This window comes from Mauremys mutica, chromosome 9 (genome assembly GCF_020497125.1).
Source record: "Mauremys mutica isolate MM-2020 ecotype Southern chromosome 9, ASM2049712v1, whole genome shotgun sequence".
Lineage (NCBI taxonomy): Eukaryota > Metazoa > Chordata > Testudines > Geoemydidae > Mauremys > Mauremys mutica.
In genome coordinates, this window is record NC_059080.1 from 57,815,391 (window position 1) to 57,833,122 (window position 17,732).

Genomic DNA, 17,732 nt, shown 5'->3' on the forward strand with positions numbered 1-17,732 from the left:
TGCTCCACTCCTAATGTCTTAGCTGACTCCTTTTGACCAATATAGAGAGTAGTGTTAATTTTTTCTCCAGTTTCCGTCATCGAAGATGATGACAAAAATGCATTTTGATAAGTTTTAGCCTTCTAAACTCAAAGGTCTTAAGGCCTCTGGAAACTAGTTTGGATTTTGTGTTAAAATTCACTAGTGAAAACTGAGTTATTGTCCCTTCTGATAAGTATCTTAATGTGGCCTAAGTTGTATGTAGATGGACATTATTCAAACTGATAAACAAAAACATGGAGTGGTGATGACTGCTTAGTTTCTTGTAGCTATTTTCTCAGCTAGTAATAAAATTTGTTGGCTAACGCAGTGTTATACATTTGCAGGTTCAGAAGAAACTAGATATGATGAATGAAGATTTACTAAGTGATGGAACCAATGAGAATGAGTCTGGATTTTGGGAGTCTCTTAAGTGGTAAAAACAGTTCTCTGTTCACTAAAATCATGCAAGTGTCTAGAAACTGAAAGATTGTCTGGTATTTTAATGAGGGACCTAAAGTACCAATAATCTATAGCCATCCTGTTATAAATGGTACTGGGTTTGAGGGTTTAATTTTTAAAACTACGCTATCAGTAATTCCTGAGAGTCTACTTTATTCAGCTGTGCAGAACAAGATGGGCATTGCTTTGTAACTACACCTCTACCTCAGTATAACGCGACCTGATATAACATGAATTCAGATATAACACGGTAAAGCAGTGCTCTGGAGGGGGGCGGGGCTGTGCACTCTGGCGGATCAAAGCAAGTTTGATATAACATGGTTTCACCTATAACATGGTAAGATTTTTTGGCTCCCAAGGACAGCATTATATCGAGGTAGAGGTGTATGTTCTCCTTCTCCCTTCTATGAAAGGTTAGAGAATGCCTTTCTTGGTGCACTGGATCATTGTACATTTTGTAAAGGCCCCACATCACAGGCAGCCCCCTTAAGGCTGAAGAGGTTTCATTAACAGGACTCTTTTCAGAGCCCATCAATAATATAAATCAGCTGGCAACACCAAGCATGCCTTCCCTCCCAGGTCTGAGCACATTGTGTTTGCAGCACACTCGACCCCTGCCAGACTGGGAAGTGAGAGATTTGGCTTGGGGGAAAAGCTGTTTTCTACATGACATTGTAGACAGGTATAAGTATTCTAATGAGGACTATATTTTTCCTGATTTTAGGGGATTTACAGGTGGGCAGAAGAATGACGAAGTGAAACAGGATAAAGATGATGTGATTAATATATTCTCTGTGGCTTCAGGACACCTGTATGAAAGATTTCTCCGGTTAGTATAGAGTCTGTAATTTTTGTTTCTCAGTTGGTAGATGTACTGCTGTTGCTATCTACTTAAAAAAGTAGTTGGAAGCTACAAATCTCATTTTAAATAATAATCTGACAATTTATGTTACATAAATTACCTTACGTCTGACAAAGTGGGTATTCACCCACGAAAGCTTATGCTCCAATACGTCTGTTAGTCTATAAGGTGCCACAGGATTCTGTCGCTTTTTACAGATCCAGATTAACACGGCTACCCCTCTGATACGTTACATATGAATAATTTGGTACAGAGTTGTTAAACACTGGCTATTTCACTTGGCATAGGTCTTACTTAATGTTAAGGGTAATACTGAAAAAAGTGAAATCCAGTGGTAAAACTCCCATTAGATTTAAAACAATTGGAAACTTTAGTGTATTTTATAAACGTTTCTGTCTATGCAGTTTACAGGAAGTGAAGTGTTAAGGCAAGCTTTGTTTAGTAGCTGTCACTGAGATGCAGTATCATTGTAGGTTTCCCACTGCTACAAACCAATATTCATAGAACAAACCTTAAGGCAAAGATAAAAAGTTGATTTTAAAAGCACAAGATATTTATTCTATGACTTTTATTTTTATTCTTACTGTAGTAGGTCTGCTGACTCACCGGCACGGCACCTCCTGCTGACCATCCAGGAATTAGCTCTCTCAGCCGTGGAGTGCCCTCCATGGGCCGGTGTCTTGCCCTCTGTTACCTACTCCTCTGCAGTCCCTTTATCTCCCCAACCTGTAGGCCTCACGTCCCTCCCGGACCACAGTGCTCCTTATCTTGGGGTGCTGCCTCTCACCCAGGGAACTCCACTCCCCTGAGCCCACCTTGCCTCAGTGACCCACGGCCAGTCCTCATCTAGCCCCTTTACTCAGGGGCAAACTGCAGTCTGCAATGGCCACTCATCATTGGCTAGGGGGTTGGACCTCAGTACCTCCTTAGGCCTTCCTGTCAGGCCTCAGCCTGGGAGGTTGCCAGGCCTGGGCTCCCCAGCTTAGCCTGCCCCTTCCCCAGCACTGCTCTATTGAAGGTACCCTGTGCTCCCAGGCAACCCAGTCCTTTCCACCCCAAGGCTGGAGTGAGACTGCCTGCCTCCTAGCTCACAGCCCTCTTTCTACCAGCCCTACTGGGTCTGGATTGGCTACCTGCCTGCCCCCGATTGGCTCCTTGGGGCAGCCCTTTCCCAGAGCTGGTTTTAACCCCTTTTTCTCTGGAGCAGGGTGCTCGCTAGGCTACACTTACGCTATTTTGCTCTTTACAAATAGCTAAAATAGATTTAAGCCGTTTATCTAATAGATAATAGGGTAGTTGATCACTGTCTTAATATCTGATTTACTGTATATTGGATTAAAGAATGACCCACTTTGTATATTCATGCATAAATTATTCAGTATTTTAAAAAAAATTATTGTGTTCTTAGGTGTTTAAGCTCATTTTAATAGGCTGCAGCTGTATATTTTCTTTTTGGTGCATAAAGGTCAGTAATCTGGCACAAACTGCATTCACTAGAATAATGTAGGAAAATAGCCATCTGTAATCTAACCGTTACGCTGAGAGCTTTCTGCAGAGCAGGGCTGTACGAACTTTGTCTTAGCGATAACGCTGTGGTCTTTACAATTGAGGGAGTCTTTCCTGTTGATTAAATGTACAAAAACCTTGTTATTTTTTGCTTTTAACAGTATAATGATGTTATCTGTGCTGAAACACACTAAGACTCCAGTGAAATTCTGGTTCTTGAAGAACTATTTGTCACCTACGTTCAAGGTTGGTTACTAAATCTTTTACTTTTTATTTTTCACAGATAAAAGTGAAAATCTTTTCTAAAGGTTATTACATTTGTCATCTTCTTACCTCATTTTTTTACATATCTGTTCTTTGAACAGGTAGATGAGTCTCATACTAATCAACATGAAAAGCTATGCATAATCTATTGATATTTCTTTATTTTGACAAACAAGAATTATAGTTGCAGTCGTATTCTTCTGATTAAGGTTTTGTAAGTGAAGATCAGTTTGACAGTGGGTTAGCTTTGTAAGGGGGTATATAAGGAGGGAGTTGCACACAGTAGCAAATTGGAGTAAGAGAATTCTTCATATCTTCGTTTAGATTCCTTTTCTTCTGTTAAGTTTGAACTGCTTTTCTCTGTGGTTTGCATGGCAATGTTCATGATAAAGGTGTGGCTGTTAAATAGAGGCTTCTTTTTAAATTGCATGAGGGAAGCTGTGCATGAGCTGTGAGGAGGGGGCGAGGGAGGACAGAGCAGAAGGAGACAAAGCCCAGAGATAGGCAATGCCAATGATTAGAGGCATGGAAAAAGTTCCATATGAAGAAACACTAAAAATATTAGGACTTTTAATTTTTGAGAGGAGAATAGGTGGTATGAAAGATGTATATAAAATCAACAGGACTGTAGAGGAGGCCAGTTGTGCACACATATTAAACCAAGAACAAGGGGAATCAGAAGGTAGCAAATAAAAAACTAAAGTATGGAAATATTTTTTTACATAACACAATTAACCTGTGGCAACGATTTATAGAGGCAGAGTGCTTAATAAGATTCAAAAAAGGATTACACATGTATATGAATAAGATGGGCTATATACATATATGACACATCAACCCTGATACTTCAGGAGATGAGACAACCTTAAATGCCTAGGAAAAAACATCCTCTATGGGCATGTTAATGCATGACTGTCTAGTAAAGCGGTTTTATGCTTTCCTCCGATTTATCTGGCATTGGGTACTGTCAGAGACATAACACTGGCCTTGGTGGGCCATGGGTCTGATCTGGTTTGACAGTTCATTGTAAATGAAGAGTCTGTTTATACAAAGAGAAATCAACTAAGGGCTAGATTCTGTGACTTCACAGTCTGTGCTACCTCTCGTCCCCCCTTGTTCCAGTGGGGAAGTAATATGCTACCTGTGGCCAGCAGTAGATTATTTCCCACTCAGTGCAAACTCCACATCATGGATTTGTTGGACAAGTAACAATCTTGGTTTAACCAGCATCTTTTCCCTAAATTAGGATTATTTTAGTATCATTAAGCCTTCTGGTTACTTTTTCTTTTCTAATACACATTTTCAGGGGGTGCATTGTGACATCTTGGGAGCAATGCAAAGCCAAAGTCAGTCAGCGAAATCATTTATTGGACTTTAATGGTATTAAAAACTAGGCACGAATTTGTACCATTATATTGTTTGAGTATTGGGTTTATGTTAAAATACAGCAGTCCCTGAAGTACTTGATTGCAATTATCAAATTAGTTAGAGGGGGCTAGCAGGGGAAAATTTCTTAGGTTCTCTAGTCCCAGTTCTCTGCTAATCCAGGATTATTCTCTAATGTACACTTATTAGCATTTTTCAGGGCTTATACTAATTGTTCAAGAGTTGGGGCTTCTCCCACTTCACTTGGGGAAACTTGCACAGCCAAGTGGATCTTGCTGTTGGGAATCTTTTCCTGATGTTTATCTTACCTTTTTCCCTTTTAGGTTTATTCCAGTATTTCCTATTAACTCAAGTAATCTCTTCCTGTAATTTAAACCCTTCACCCCTGGATCAGTGTCAGAACTGTGGGGACTGAAGGGATCCCAAGATGTTTAGATGGATTTCAAAGACCACATTCTGACAGTTACATTTCTGAGGTGCGACTGTCACACAAAGTTGGGACCACTTTATGCAGTCAGTTTGTTTGCAATTACATTTACATTTGCTTAGAACAAAAAACCTATCTAGAAAAAAAAATTGTGCTTTACCCAAAGGCTGCAAAGTCTCTTGGGCCTTTTCTTCTTTTTTAAAATTGTCTTTGCTTCTACCTGGTTTCGCTATATTGGGACAAACCTAGAAATGCAGTCGAGACAAATAATTTTTCCCTCCCCAGGAGTTCATTCCATACATGGCAGAGAAATACAATTTCCAGTATGAGCTTGTCCAATACAAATGGCCCCGATGGCTTCACCAGCAAACAGAGAAACAGCGCATTATCTGGGGTTACAAGATCCTTTTTCTGGATGTGCTGTTCCCACTGGTGGTTGATAAATTCCTGTTTGTGGATGCTGATCAGGTAAGCTACCTGATGGCTTCGGGGTCATTGGCAGGAATTACGAGGTCAGCGTACGTGTAGTAAATGGAGTTAAATACGAAAACACCTATATTAAAAGAACATTATGAAGGTTGCAAAGTAAAGCACTCAAAAGTTAGAAAATGTGGATATAACAAATAGAAGAGGACAGCACAAATCCTATTAGCAAGATAAGCAGCCATCACAGCACCCCAGGGGCCTATCTTTGTCAAGAGACAAGGTGGGCAAAGTAATACCTTTTATTGGACCAACTTCTGTTGGTGGAAGGGACAAGCTTTCTCATGTCTGGAGAAGGTAACCAGAGTGGCCAAACTAGCAGGGCTGGCTCCAGGCACCAGCCGAGCAAGCTTGTGCTTGGGGCAGCAGATTCTACGGGGCGGCATTCCGCCCAAACCTAGGGTGGCACGGCTGCTTTTTTTTTTTTTTTCCCCCATGCTCCGGCTGCCCTGTAGGGGGCGGTGGCGCAGAGGAGGGGAGCACCCTGCAGCAAACACGGCAGGGCAGCCCGGGTCCTTCCCTCCCCGCCGACTGGAGAGGCGCGGAGCCCTCCCAGCAGGCGGCGCAGCGGTCGGGCCCGCTGAAGCGTTGGCTGCCCCCTTCTCTCTCTCCCCCCCGCTCCTTCCCCCACCCCTCCACTAGACCGGGCGCACACTCTGCAACACAGGGAGTCCCCCTGCTCCCTGGTTCTGGCCGCCCTGTAGAGTTTTTTGTTTTGTCCCCCCCCCCCCCCCCGCTTTGCTGGCCACAACGTTTTTGTTTTGTCCCCCCCCCCACACACACACTTTGACTCTCCAGCCGCACCGTGTCTTCCCCCCGCTCTCTCCCGGCTTTGCCGCTCCAGCCATGCTGTGTTTTTGTTTTGTTCACCCCCCCAACCACCCACTCGCTTTGCCGCTACGGCTGCAAAGTGTTGGTTTTTTTCCCCTGCTTTGCCGCTCCAGCTGGCCCCTCCTCCCTTTTTTTTTCGCTTGGGACGGCAAAAAAGCCAGAGCCAGCCCTGCAAACTAGATACAAGGTGGAACAGATTAAGCATAAGGAGTTTGCATCACTTAAAACGAAGTGGGCAATTAATGCCTCTGCAGTTGTAGGAAAATGGAGGGTTAATAGGCTGCAGGGTGTGGTACAAATTGTTGTAATAAGCCACAAAACCAGTGTCTTTTTTAAGTCATTGTTTTTTTAGCAAACTTATGATTTTAAATTCCCAGACTCATCTGTTGAAAATGTTGTACAGGTTTCCTTTGAGGATGAGGACTTGAGAGGTCAGATATAGAGTGATGGCTCTGGGTACGTGTACACTGCAATTAGACACCTGCAGCTGGCCTGTGCCAGCTGACTCGGGCTTGGGTTTAAGGGGCTGTTCAATTGCAGTGTAGATGTTTGGGCTCATGCTGGAGCCCACGTTAGATCCATCCCTTCTCTCTGGGCCTGACAGCCCAGGCTCCAGCCTGAGCCTGAGTCAGCTGGCATGGGCCAGACACAGGTTTTTAATTGCAGTGTAGACTTATCCTAAGTTAAGTTATTTGTAGGTACCATGACCTAGATACCAGATTCTCCTTTAATAGCTAATAACTCTAATAACAGTCTATTTTGGATTCTTTATATCTCTGTTACTTGAAGAATGATAATGAGCATTATCCTATTCTGATTTGCTTGGGCAGGGACTTTATCTTGGTCCACTAGTACAATGTAGACTGCACCAGTAATAAGTAACCTTTTCTCTAAATGCTTATTCAACTTCAACTGTGGAGTCCTAACCCGCACCTCAAAAATAACCCCCATGCTAGCTTTCCGAAGTGTCTGTGTCCATGCTAAATAGAATACATTTCCATTCCTCTTTGCTAGATTGTGCGCACAGACCTCAAAGAGTTAAGAGACTTCAATTTGGAAGGTGCACCATATGGCTATACTCCATTCTGTGAAAGCCGTAGAGAGATGGATGGCTACAGGTTCTGGAAGTCAGGATACTGGGCAAGTCACTTGGCTGGAAGAAAATATCACATTAGGTACTGAAGGATTCAGTTTTACCAGATAGATTGTAGGGCTCTTGTTTGGTTTAAAAAAAAAACAACTTGTGGAAAACATGAAACAACACTTGCCATTGTTGCTGGCAAACTTTGGTTGAAGTGCATGTGTATGCAATGAAATCTGTGTCTGCTATGTGTTTGGAGGGTTTGCTCAATGCTTTCTTTTTCTGGGCTCCATCATGTAAGCTTGGGCAGCCTCTGAATTTCCACTTGACATATTAGGCTAGAGCATTTGCTGTAGCTTTTACAGATTAACTGAACTGATGTTAGTTGCCAGTAGATATATCTGGGTTAAATTTTGAAGGTAATGAAAAAATGGATAATGAGACAGCAATACTAAGATATTGTTTTTGAAGAATCTTTGAATTTATCCATCACAACCTAGTTTGTCTGGGAGAATCCAAGATTACATTGTTTTTGAATTTTGTAAATGGATACATCAGTCAGGCTTCATGTTATTAACAACTGTTATTTGTGTTTAGTGCTCTATATGTTGTGGATCTGAAAAAGTTTAGGAAGATAGCTGCTGGAGACCGGCTAAGAGGACAATATCAAGGTCTGAGTCAAGATCCTAACAGTCTTTCCAACCTTGATCAGGTGTGTGTACTTTGATTTTTTAATTTTTTCAGTTAGATGGTAGCTTTCAGATACTTAAGACTCTCTTGTCTTTAATTCCTATCAAGGTCATGTACCTTTTCTTCTTAAGGCAGCTCTGTTTAAAGATTGCACTGTAATCTGATGCTTAATTCAGAGTTGATATTTGCTTGCTTTATTTCTTAATTGCCTAACACATGGTAGTTTTAAGCCAATGTTGTTCTGAAGCCTTGAACGAATCCCACGCCTTTACTTGGCTTCATCAGACAGTGACAACTTTCAACAGCAATAATGAGTGTTACCATTATGCTGCAGCATATGCAGTACATTAGATTCTGAGTTCTATTGAAGTTGGACATGGGGTGAGTTCAAGGCAGAATACTATTTTAGCTTTACATGTGTTTTTCTTCTTGTCAGTTGTGTTTAAACTTTAATATTATTTTCATTAACTATTAGCTTTTCAGAATTTGGTAGAGATTTTACTAAGGTTTCAAAAAAATGATACCAAGCCTCATGAAATGGCATTATGGAAGAGTCCCCAAGAGGAACACTGTAGTCATTCTGTATTGAGTGCTTTACTACTTCAGAGACTGTGTTGATTCTTAAAACTTTGGTTTCCCACTGAAGTCCTCCATTATAAAAAAACCAAACAAACAATCACGCAGTTCAAGTTTCCTCACTGCCTCCAGGTGGCTCTCAGTACAAGTTTAAAACACATCTCTGGGTCTGACAACTAAATCTCAGTGTCTGTTCGCTCCTTGGCCTCTCAGTTGATAGTCAACAAGGCAATACCAAGTGTTATGGAGGCTTCTTTGGTATGGACATCTTTCTCTTAGGAAGTGTCCTGAGACCACCAATTCAGTTAATATTTTATAAGACAATGAAAAGTTTTTAGATCGTAATGTGTGTACTACTAGCATTGACCAGATTGGAATTAGGGTTGTGGAGGTGAAAGTCTCTCTAACCCATTACCAATTTCTTGAGCTGTCCAGTCTGCCCTTGGTTTTCCTAGTTATAGGCCAAAGAAAGCTTTATGTATCTTCAAATACTCATCTTTATTTATAATGTGCCATGTGCTAAACTGTATGTATATTAGTGCATTGACTTTATGCATCTGAGCTTTATACAGTACAGTAACTCCTCACTTAAAGTCGTCCCTGTTAACAGTGTTACCTTGCTGATCAATTAGAGCACACGCTTGTTCAAAGTTGCGCAATGATCCCTTATAACATTTGGCAGCCGCCTGCTTTGTCCACTGCTTGCAGAAAGAGCAGGCATTGGAGCTAGCTGCCAGAGGCTTGGGACCAGGGTGGACCGGCAGCCCCCTCATCAGCTCCCCGCTCCCCTAAGTTCCCTGTGCGGCAGCTGTCCAGCAGGCTATCAATTGCCGGCAGTTCAGCTGTCCCTCCTCACACTGCCGTGTGCTGTTCCTGCCCTCTGCCTTGGAGCTGGTAATGTCAGGGTGTCCTCTTCCCCCCCACTCCTGTCCCCCGCTACTTTACCCCATTTCCACAGAGCAGAGGGTGGACATGACAGGTCTCAGGATGGAGGGAGCTTGCTGGCAGCAGCTGCTGTCTCAATTTGCTGATCTACTTAAAAAGGCAATGTACTTAGAGTGGGGTCAGCATACTTAAAGGGTCAACGTGTGTCTCTCTCTCTCACATGGTGTGTGTCTCTGTCTCTCTCTGCCATGGTGTCTCCCTTCCCTCCATTCCTGCTGCCTTGTAGAGTGTGAGGCTACATTAACAACATCCCTCAGTTGTTACTCACACCATCTTGTCAACAGTTGGGAATGGGCGACATCCACCTTGATTGAATTGGCCTCGTTAGCACTGACCGCCCACTTGGTAAGGCAACTCCCATCTTTTCATGTGCTGTAATATATATACTCCTTACTGTATTTTTCACTCCATGCATTTGATGAAGTGGGTTTTAGCCCATGAAAGCTTATGCCCAAATAAATTGGTTAGTCTCTAAGGTGCCACAAGGACTCCTCGTTGTATTAACAACAATGTGTTAACCCTTGAGGGCTCAGCTGAGTGCTAGTTCATCAATTAGCAGTAAGGCATTCCCTGAGAAATATCACACTTTCTTCCACTCTCTGACTTCAGTACCTCAACCAAGCTTCACAATCATCATTGCTGTGTACAGTATACAATTGTTTGTTTAAAACTTATACTGTGTGTGTGTGTATTATATATATGTATGTGTATATATATCTTTTATCAGATGAATAAAATATCCCTGGAACCTAACGCGCCCCCCCCCATTTACATTAATTCTTATGCGGAAATTGGATTTGCTTAACATTGTTTCGCTTAAAGTAGCATTTTTCAGGAACATAACTACAACGTTAAGCGAGGAGTTACTGTATTAGAATAATCTTGTGTGTAGGTTACCAATGTTTCCATTAGTGTTACTAGGCAGTGGGACTGTTGGACAGAGTATTTGTGCTGTCATAGTGCCATGGGACCATTCCTCTGTCTTCTAAACAACTGTACAAGTACCAAGAGGAATCTCTTGTTAATATCTCTTAAGAAAATAGCCATTTGAGCTAGTCTAGTGCGACAATGAGCATTTGATAGCTGGATTCATATCCCATTATCAAATGGAGTTAAAACCTTACATATGCTGACTTCACAAAACAATAAGTGAACTGAAATTTAATTTTTGAATACTGAACTCTAAAATTGGTAACTGTTTGTTTGTTGAAACAGTCTGGGGTTCTGGTTTTCTCCAGAGAATCTAACTTTTATAGATTTTTGTTTAGGTAACGTTATAATTCATCTTTCACTCACTAGAAAACCCCTGGTTTTCTACTTGGGTGCAAAATGCATTTTGCTCTACAGGTTAGGATTTCTCAGAGGGCATCTCTTGGGAGTTCTAAAGGTAAATGATTTTTTCCTCTCACTGTTGTAGATACTGCTAAAAAATGTTGTCCTTCAAACAGGATTTGCCCAACAACATGATCCATCAGGTTCCCATTAAATCACTACCCCAGGAGTGGCTTTGGTGTGAAACATGGTGTGATGATTCTTCAAAGAAGAGAGCAAAAACTATTGATCTGGTAAGGCCATGATAGCTCATAAGTAGATTTAAATCGGTTTATACATTGGCGCATTGTTGTGAAACAGAGCTATTAGTAACTGACATTTGGTAACTGACCAAAAAGTAGAAATCTCTTGGGCTGATGTATTCACCTTTCACCAAAATGTATTGGGTGCATCCCTGAGTCACACACAGCAGGGAGAGGGGCCTTTCCCCAGTTGAACTGAGTAAGTGCCCTCTCTCTTCCCACCTTCTTTCCATAGACCTGTTGGGCCAGGCTAAATTTAACCTGAGGATTGCAGGCGGGTCAAAGTTTTCCTTCTCCTTGGTAGGCTGCCCACCCAGACTGAAGAGTTTCACCTCCCCTGAGCTGTCTGGTTATTAAAAGGTGCCAGATACCCACCTGTCAAGGCTCATTCCTCACTCTGGCACTTCGGGTGCAGAAGGTGGGGGCCCATAAGGATTTTTAAAAATTAATACTTGTAACTCCAGGCTTGTATACTCCCAAGGTAAACGCTGCCACCACCCAAATGCAAAACCCCTTTTTGAAACCAGAAAGGCACACTTGGGAATTCCTTCTTGTGGGGTACCCTCAACCCCTCCCTTTGGGGAAGAGCTGAGAAAAAAACCACAAAGGAAATCAGCTGTTGCCATCAGCTAATTTAACAGCATGCACAAACCTCTTAGGACACCAAAAATCCAATCCTGTTCTTAAAACAGGTACATTTTATTAAAACAAAAAAGAAAATACATCTGGAACTTAGGCTTTTGCTAGATTGTAAAAGAGCAATTCCAAAAATTAAGCACCCAAAATAGCTTTCTTGGGGGTTCACTTAAAGGTTACAAGCAAACAAAAGCATCTGGGGTTAGCACAGAGGAGTCCACTAGCCATAAGAAATAAACAGAAATAAACCTAATTGCATCTTTCTAAACATTCCTGATCTACTCACACATTTGGGGATTCCAAATAAGTAGTTCTGTGTATGATCTATGACAGGCCTGCACAACTTGTAAAGCAGCGAGGGCCACATTCCTCCAAAGAAAACAGCTGAGGGCCGAAACCTCCCGGCCCCGCAGAAACACCCCGCCCCAGGGCTGCCCAGCCCTGCGGAAACAAACCCTCCTTCCCCAGCACCACCCCACCAAAACAGCTGTGGGCCAAAAAGGAAGGTTGGGGGTGGGGAGGTGATACTTTATTTTAAATCAACCAGGGGCTCCCAGCTGAAGAGGTGGCTGGGAGCCCTCAGGGTCAAATTAAAGGGCCCGGGACTCCAGCGGCTGGGAGAACCCGGCAGGGCCAGATCTAGGTTTTTTGCTGCCCCAAGCAAAAAAAAAATTTGGCTGCCCCCCTTCCCAGCCCTGGGCTCCCCCCTGTACCCTCCTGCTGCCCCAGTCCTGGGCTCTCCCCCCACCCACCCACACCCCCTGCTGCCCCAGTGCTGGGCTTCCCCCTTTCCTCCCCACCAGTGCCCTCCCCCCACCCTGCTGCTGCCCCAGCCCTGGGCTCCCCCCCACCAATGCCCCCCCCACCTCCTGCCGCCCCAGCCCTGGGTCACTGGTAACTTGCTCCCAGGGCGGGTCATTCAGCAGGAATTTTGGATGTGCACCAAACACAGACAGGATTGGTTCCCATATGGTTACAGAGCTGCAGTAAAGTGGAACAATTTTCAGCTTGTGTGATTGGAGGATGTCTGGATGCATATTACAAGACTGTCCTCCATAAATGAGGAAAAGTTGAGGTGCCTTTATTATTCTTTTGTTCCACTCTTTCTTTCTATGGGGAATTTGCCAATGCAATATCACTGTCTTCCTTTCAAACAAACAAAAAGCCAATGGCTGTTGAAAATAGCAATTCCAGTGCTAATAAGCATTTCTTGCTCAATTTTATCCTACTTTTTCTACAGCAAGTTACAGTGGATCAGTATATTTGATTTGGGAGAAATGAAGTAAAAGCTGCCCAAATTGAGCTTGAGCACTCCTGAATTTTGAGGTGTTCAAATCTGGAAGGCAGGTGCTGGGGGGGGGTGGGTGGAGAGGGCTGTGGGCTCCATGGGGGAGCATGGCAGCAACTGTCTGGAGCTGCACGGAGCCAGACACGCTGATCTGAGTGGCACAGTAAGCGGTTTGGGGATTGGAGAAGGGGTAGGGGGTTTCAGGGGGCAGTCAAGAGACAGGGAGCAGGGGGGGTTGGATGGAGCAGAGGTTCGGAGGGGCAGTCAGGGGACAGGCAGCAGTTGGATAGGCATGGGAGTCCCAGAGGTTTATCAGGGGACAGGTAGGGGGGTGGGGTCCTGGGGGGAAGTTGGGGGGGGTCTCAGGAGGAGGCAGTTGGGGACAAGGAGAAGGGAGGCTTAGATAGGGGCTGGGGTCCCAAGGGGCAGGGGTCTCGGGAGGGGGTAATCAGGGGACAAGGAGCAGCGGCATTTAAATAGGGGGTGGGGTCCTGGGGGGCAGTTGGGGCAGGAGTTGGAGAGGGGGCAATCAGCGGCCGCGGGCTGGGATTCAAAGGGCTCTGGGCTGACGGCAGCTGCGGGGCGCCCTGAGCCCTTTAAATCCCAGCCGCGGCTGGGAATCTCTGCGGGCAGCCCAGAGCCCTCTGACTCCCGGCCGCGGCTGGGATTTAAAGGGCTCTGGGCTCCCCGCGGCTGCCAGCAGCCCAGAGCCCTTTGACTCCCGGCCGCGGCTGGGATTTAAAGGGCTCTGGGTTCCCCGCGGCTGCCGGCAGCCCAAAGCCCTTTGAATCCCGGCCGCGGCTGAGATTTAAAGGGCTCTGGGCTCCCCGCGGCTGCCTGCAGTCCAGAGCCCTTTGAATCCCTGCTGCGGCCGGGATTCAAAGGGCTCTGGACTGCCCGCAGAGCGCTGTGTGGGGGGGATTTAGAATCCCCCGCGGGCTGCACAGTGAGGCTCCGCGAGCCGCATGTTGTGCAGGCCTGATCTATGATCATACCTGGCTTAAAGCTTCTCAGAGCATAACTGCTCCCTGTTCCCCTCTTTCCCGGAGAGCCACAACACACAGATAAAGGGAAGTTTTTCCCCAATTTAAAAAAGTTCTAGCCCTCCCATTGGTTCTTTTGGTCAGGTGCCCACTCTCTTTCCTTTTACCTGTGGGCTTGTTAATCCTTTACAGGTAAAGCAAGTAGAGAACAGCCACTAAAAGGGACTTTATAGCTAACTGGCTGCCTGGCTGGGTGTCCATAAAAGGGAGCTACCTTCCCCTCTTTCATTTATCACACCATCTTTCGGTAAAAACACCTCTGCCACATGAAAGCAAGTGATGGGAAGTTTGACTGCAGGAGGCTAACAGACACAGGCCATTTCTAGACATTTTATAGATGTTGGGAGCTCATTCTTGGCCATAACAGCCTTTTAGAGAGGTCCTATGGGTATCTGAGCTCTAAAAAGAGTTACACAAAGGAACAGATTTTTAAATGAAACCATTAGGATAGAAGTCAGTCTGTGATGTGACTGACAAAATCCAGGAAGCACTACTTCAGACACAGGCCGAAGATTACGGAAGCTATGGTGGGAGAGGCCAGTAAGAAAGAGACCCCCAAGGAAAGCCAAGGAAGTAATGGATTGCATTATAGAGGGCAAACAGGTGGATTATAGTGCTGTCTTGAACAGGCAAAGATGGCAGATAGCTTGCATGACGAACTGACCACAGAAGATGGAGATAGTAGCACTTCCCAACCTCCCAGGGGTGTTGTGTCAGGCTGTCAAATACTAAGGTGATGAGGGCCATATATGTACCTTACATAGATTCTCCATGTAATACTGACTAGCAGTTTTGTCTTTTTTCATTTTGCAAGCATTGATTTTCCCCTTCCTCCTGTATTGATTTCATGGCTAACCACAGCAGCAATTTTAGCATGAGTTGGGAATAGACTTTAGCCTGTACTCTCTCCAGTAACTGAGAGACATACTGCAGCAAGAGGGGCTTTCCTTTCAATTGGTCATTGATGATAGTGGAATTAAAACTACTCTAATTCAGTAGGAAGTGTTCCCCATATTCAGTTTTCTTTTAAGGTCAGACAAATCTGAAGCTTGAAAATACCTGAGTGAACACAGACTTATCTTTTCTGCATGTATGCAAAGGTCATCTGTCTCAAAAATGAATTTTCATTTGCAGTGTAATAATCCAATGACCAAAGAGCCCAAGCTTCAGGCAGCCGTGCGCATTGTCCCAGAGTGGCAGGACTATGATCAAGAAATTAAACAGCTATACAGTCGTTTCCAGAAAGAGAAAGAATCAGGAACCCTTACTACAACAGATGGGATGAAACATCAAAACAGAAAAGGTAAATTGTAGAGTGTCCCATTTAAAAAAATGGCTTTTATTGAAACTAAAAGTTTGCTGCCCTCACAGTGCCTATACATAGTATGTGAGGGTATTCTGGTGAATTTCTTCCCAGGTGTTGGAAAATAGTTCATGCTTGACCATTCTAATGCAAATGTATTACTTCATACCATGCAAAAGATAACTATGCCATCACATGCTGGCGTGACTATCTTTTTATTTGGGTTTAGTGGAAGAGCCCATTGTAGATGAGAAGAGAAGTTTATTGGCCCATTCCTTGACAAATGCCTTAACATAATCCAGGCTAAACAAAGTGCCTCTCAGTTCTGTGAACTGAACAGAATGGGATTTTTTCAGAAGTTGAATATCATCCTTACTATGGGGGAATGTTTGGCTGAACGCAAACTTCAGTCTACCATTGCATATTCTCAGTTTTCAGCAATAGGTGCACTTGCACAGTGTAGACAATGGCTTAAGCGCTCATGTAGGCAGAACTAAACCATTTTCAACACTGTCAAAAAGGCCTTCATCTCTCTCCATTTTAACTAAATTATTTGTGAAGCTTATCTGCAATACATCTGTACTTGCTTTGGAATATATTTTGAATAGTGGTAATATATAGTTTATACAGTACATTTCAAGTCATCATTAGCACTTTGCAAATATGTACTTGAGAGCAGATTTAAAATTTGGGCAACACTTTGACCACAAAAAAAAAGAGCATATATGAAGAGAACTGTTTGGTGGGGGTTCATTAACATAACCACAGAGCTTATGTCTGGGTGAAGGTTCATAAATTTGGGCCTACCTCTGAATTTTTCAACAATTGAAGAAAAATGTAATTCAGTACAAAGGTCAACAGGATTACTGTGTCCTTTCAATTCATAAGGGATTCATTTGTGTAATTCTGTTCTGAGAGAACAATCCTGGGGCTTGTAAAGCCAGTTTCACACAAACACACACAGCTCAAACCCAACCTGGAAATGTGATTTTCATCCTATGTTTTTTCTTTTCTACAGATCTAGGCGCACATGTGGAATTATGATCCATGGGGAAAAATGAAGTTAGACTGTTCCATAGACAATTTTTATATCAAATGCTAGTTTTTTTCCAGTATGTCTGCAAAACTGCTGAATAATTGAATGGGATGATGTATGTGTTTATTACTTGCCTTTGGGTTGATTTCTGCATATGAAATAGGATCAAGGCTGCTGTTTTTGCACCTGTGTGGGGGAAATGAAAGTGCTCACAGTGGAGTGTAGAATTTCAGTAACAGAAGTTCAAAGTACATTGAAAAGGAGCAGGTCTGTTCCTCTAGCCGTTGCCACATACAACCACTGCTGGCCACGATTCTATTAGCCACAGATATCTTACTCAAGAGCACATGGAAAATGCATACTCAGTGAGCGGTGGGACAGCGATAGCATGAGTCCTTACCTCAAACAAATGTTTTGAGATGGAGCTAGTTTTTCCAGGCTACGTTAAGCTTGGAACCATGCTTTGAACTGGTCTAATGTTGCAATTGCAATTTTCAGATGGTCCCTCTTCTACAAGGCTCTGTTCATTATGCCACTGATTCTGTTACAGCACAGCAGTTTCATTATTTAAATTGAGACATAGCAACTGTTTCCTCACTTTTGAAGAGTTGCTCAGTGCAAAGCTACCCACACCATTTAAAACCAAACATTCACTTGCAGCTGTATATGCTAACAAGGTTAACAATACTTTGCAACTGATATACAAAAATCAGGATTTGTTTTCTGACTTGCCCCGTCCTCCTAAATTTATTTAAAAGTGCCCTGTTTCTCCTTCTACATACCTTAACATTTTTAAACAAATCTGTAGGGCATTAATACTGCTGTGGTTCATTGTTTTATAAATGTTTTTGCTGTTTATGAAAATCTGTGGAAGTTTTTGATCATGTAAATTTCATTTTTCTTCAAACACAAGATGTCACATCAATAAAACCTTGAAGTCCTTAGGGTTTTGTGTTAGTTCTCACATTCAACCCTCTTTCCTTTGATCTTCTTGGTCCTCCTTACTGTGGAACACAATAACGGATTCCTCGTTTGCACACATTTTTTAGTTGCTTTGATGCAATAAGTTTAATTCAAGTGCGCAAGAAAAAAAAGCATTTTTCTACGAGTAACTGAATCCTCTGAGGATTAGTGTTCTTAGTTTCTTCAGCTGTAAATTTTCTAATAAACCTTTCACGTATTAATTTTAAAACAAACCATGGCAATAGTTCTGCCACAAGAGCACACTTATAAAGTCAATTTCTGTCTACTCAGGTATAGTGTGTGTCCATTTTACCACTGCAGGTAACTGTGAAATATATTATCAAAACAGAAGTTTCTT

At 43.2% G+C, this 17,732-nt stretch overlaps 1 protein-coding gene across 2 annotated transcripts in view; it reads left to right on the forward strand.

The window, feature by feature from the left end:
• The window catches only part of UGGT1 (UDP-glucose glycoprotein glucosyltransferase 1), a 93,154-nt gene extending 75,659 nt beyond the window's left edge, over positions 1-17,495 (forward strand). For both annotated transcript variants that reach the window (XM_045029725.1, XM_045029726.1), the window contains 9 exons: positions 366-454; positions 1,205-1,309; positions 3,010-3,094; positions 5,211-5,393; positions 7,254-7,414; positions 7,918-8,032; positions 10,980-11,096; positions 15,207-15,375; positions 16,394-17,495. In XM_045029725.1, the coding sequence (XP_044885660.1) occupies positions 366-454; positions 1,205-1,309; positions 3,010-3,094; positions 5,211-5,393; positions 7,254-7,414; positions 7,918-8,032; positions 10,980-11,096; positions 15,207-15,375; positions 16,394-16,419 (1,050 nt within the window). In that variant the 3' untranslated portion in view covers positions 16,420-17,495. The remainder of the gene's footprint in view (positions 1-365; positions 455-1,204; positions 1,310-3,009; positions 3,095-5,210; positions 5,394-7,253; positions 7,415-7,917; positions 8,033-10,979; positions 11,097-15,206; positions 15,376-16,393) is intronic.
• Positions 17,496-17,732: the final 237 nt, after the last annotated feature.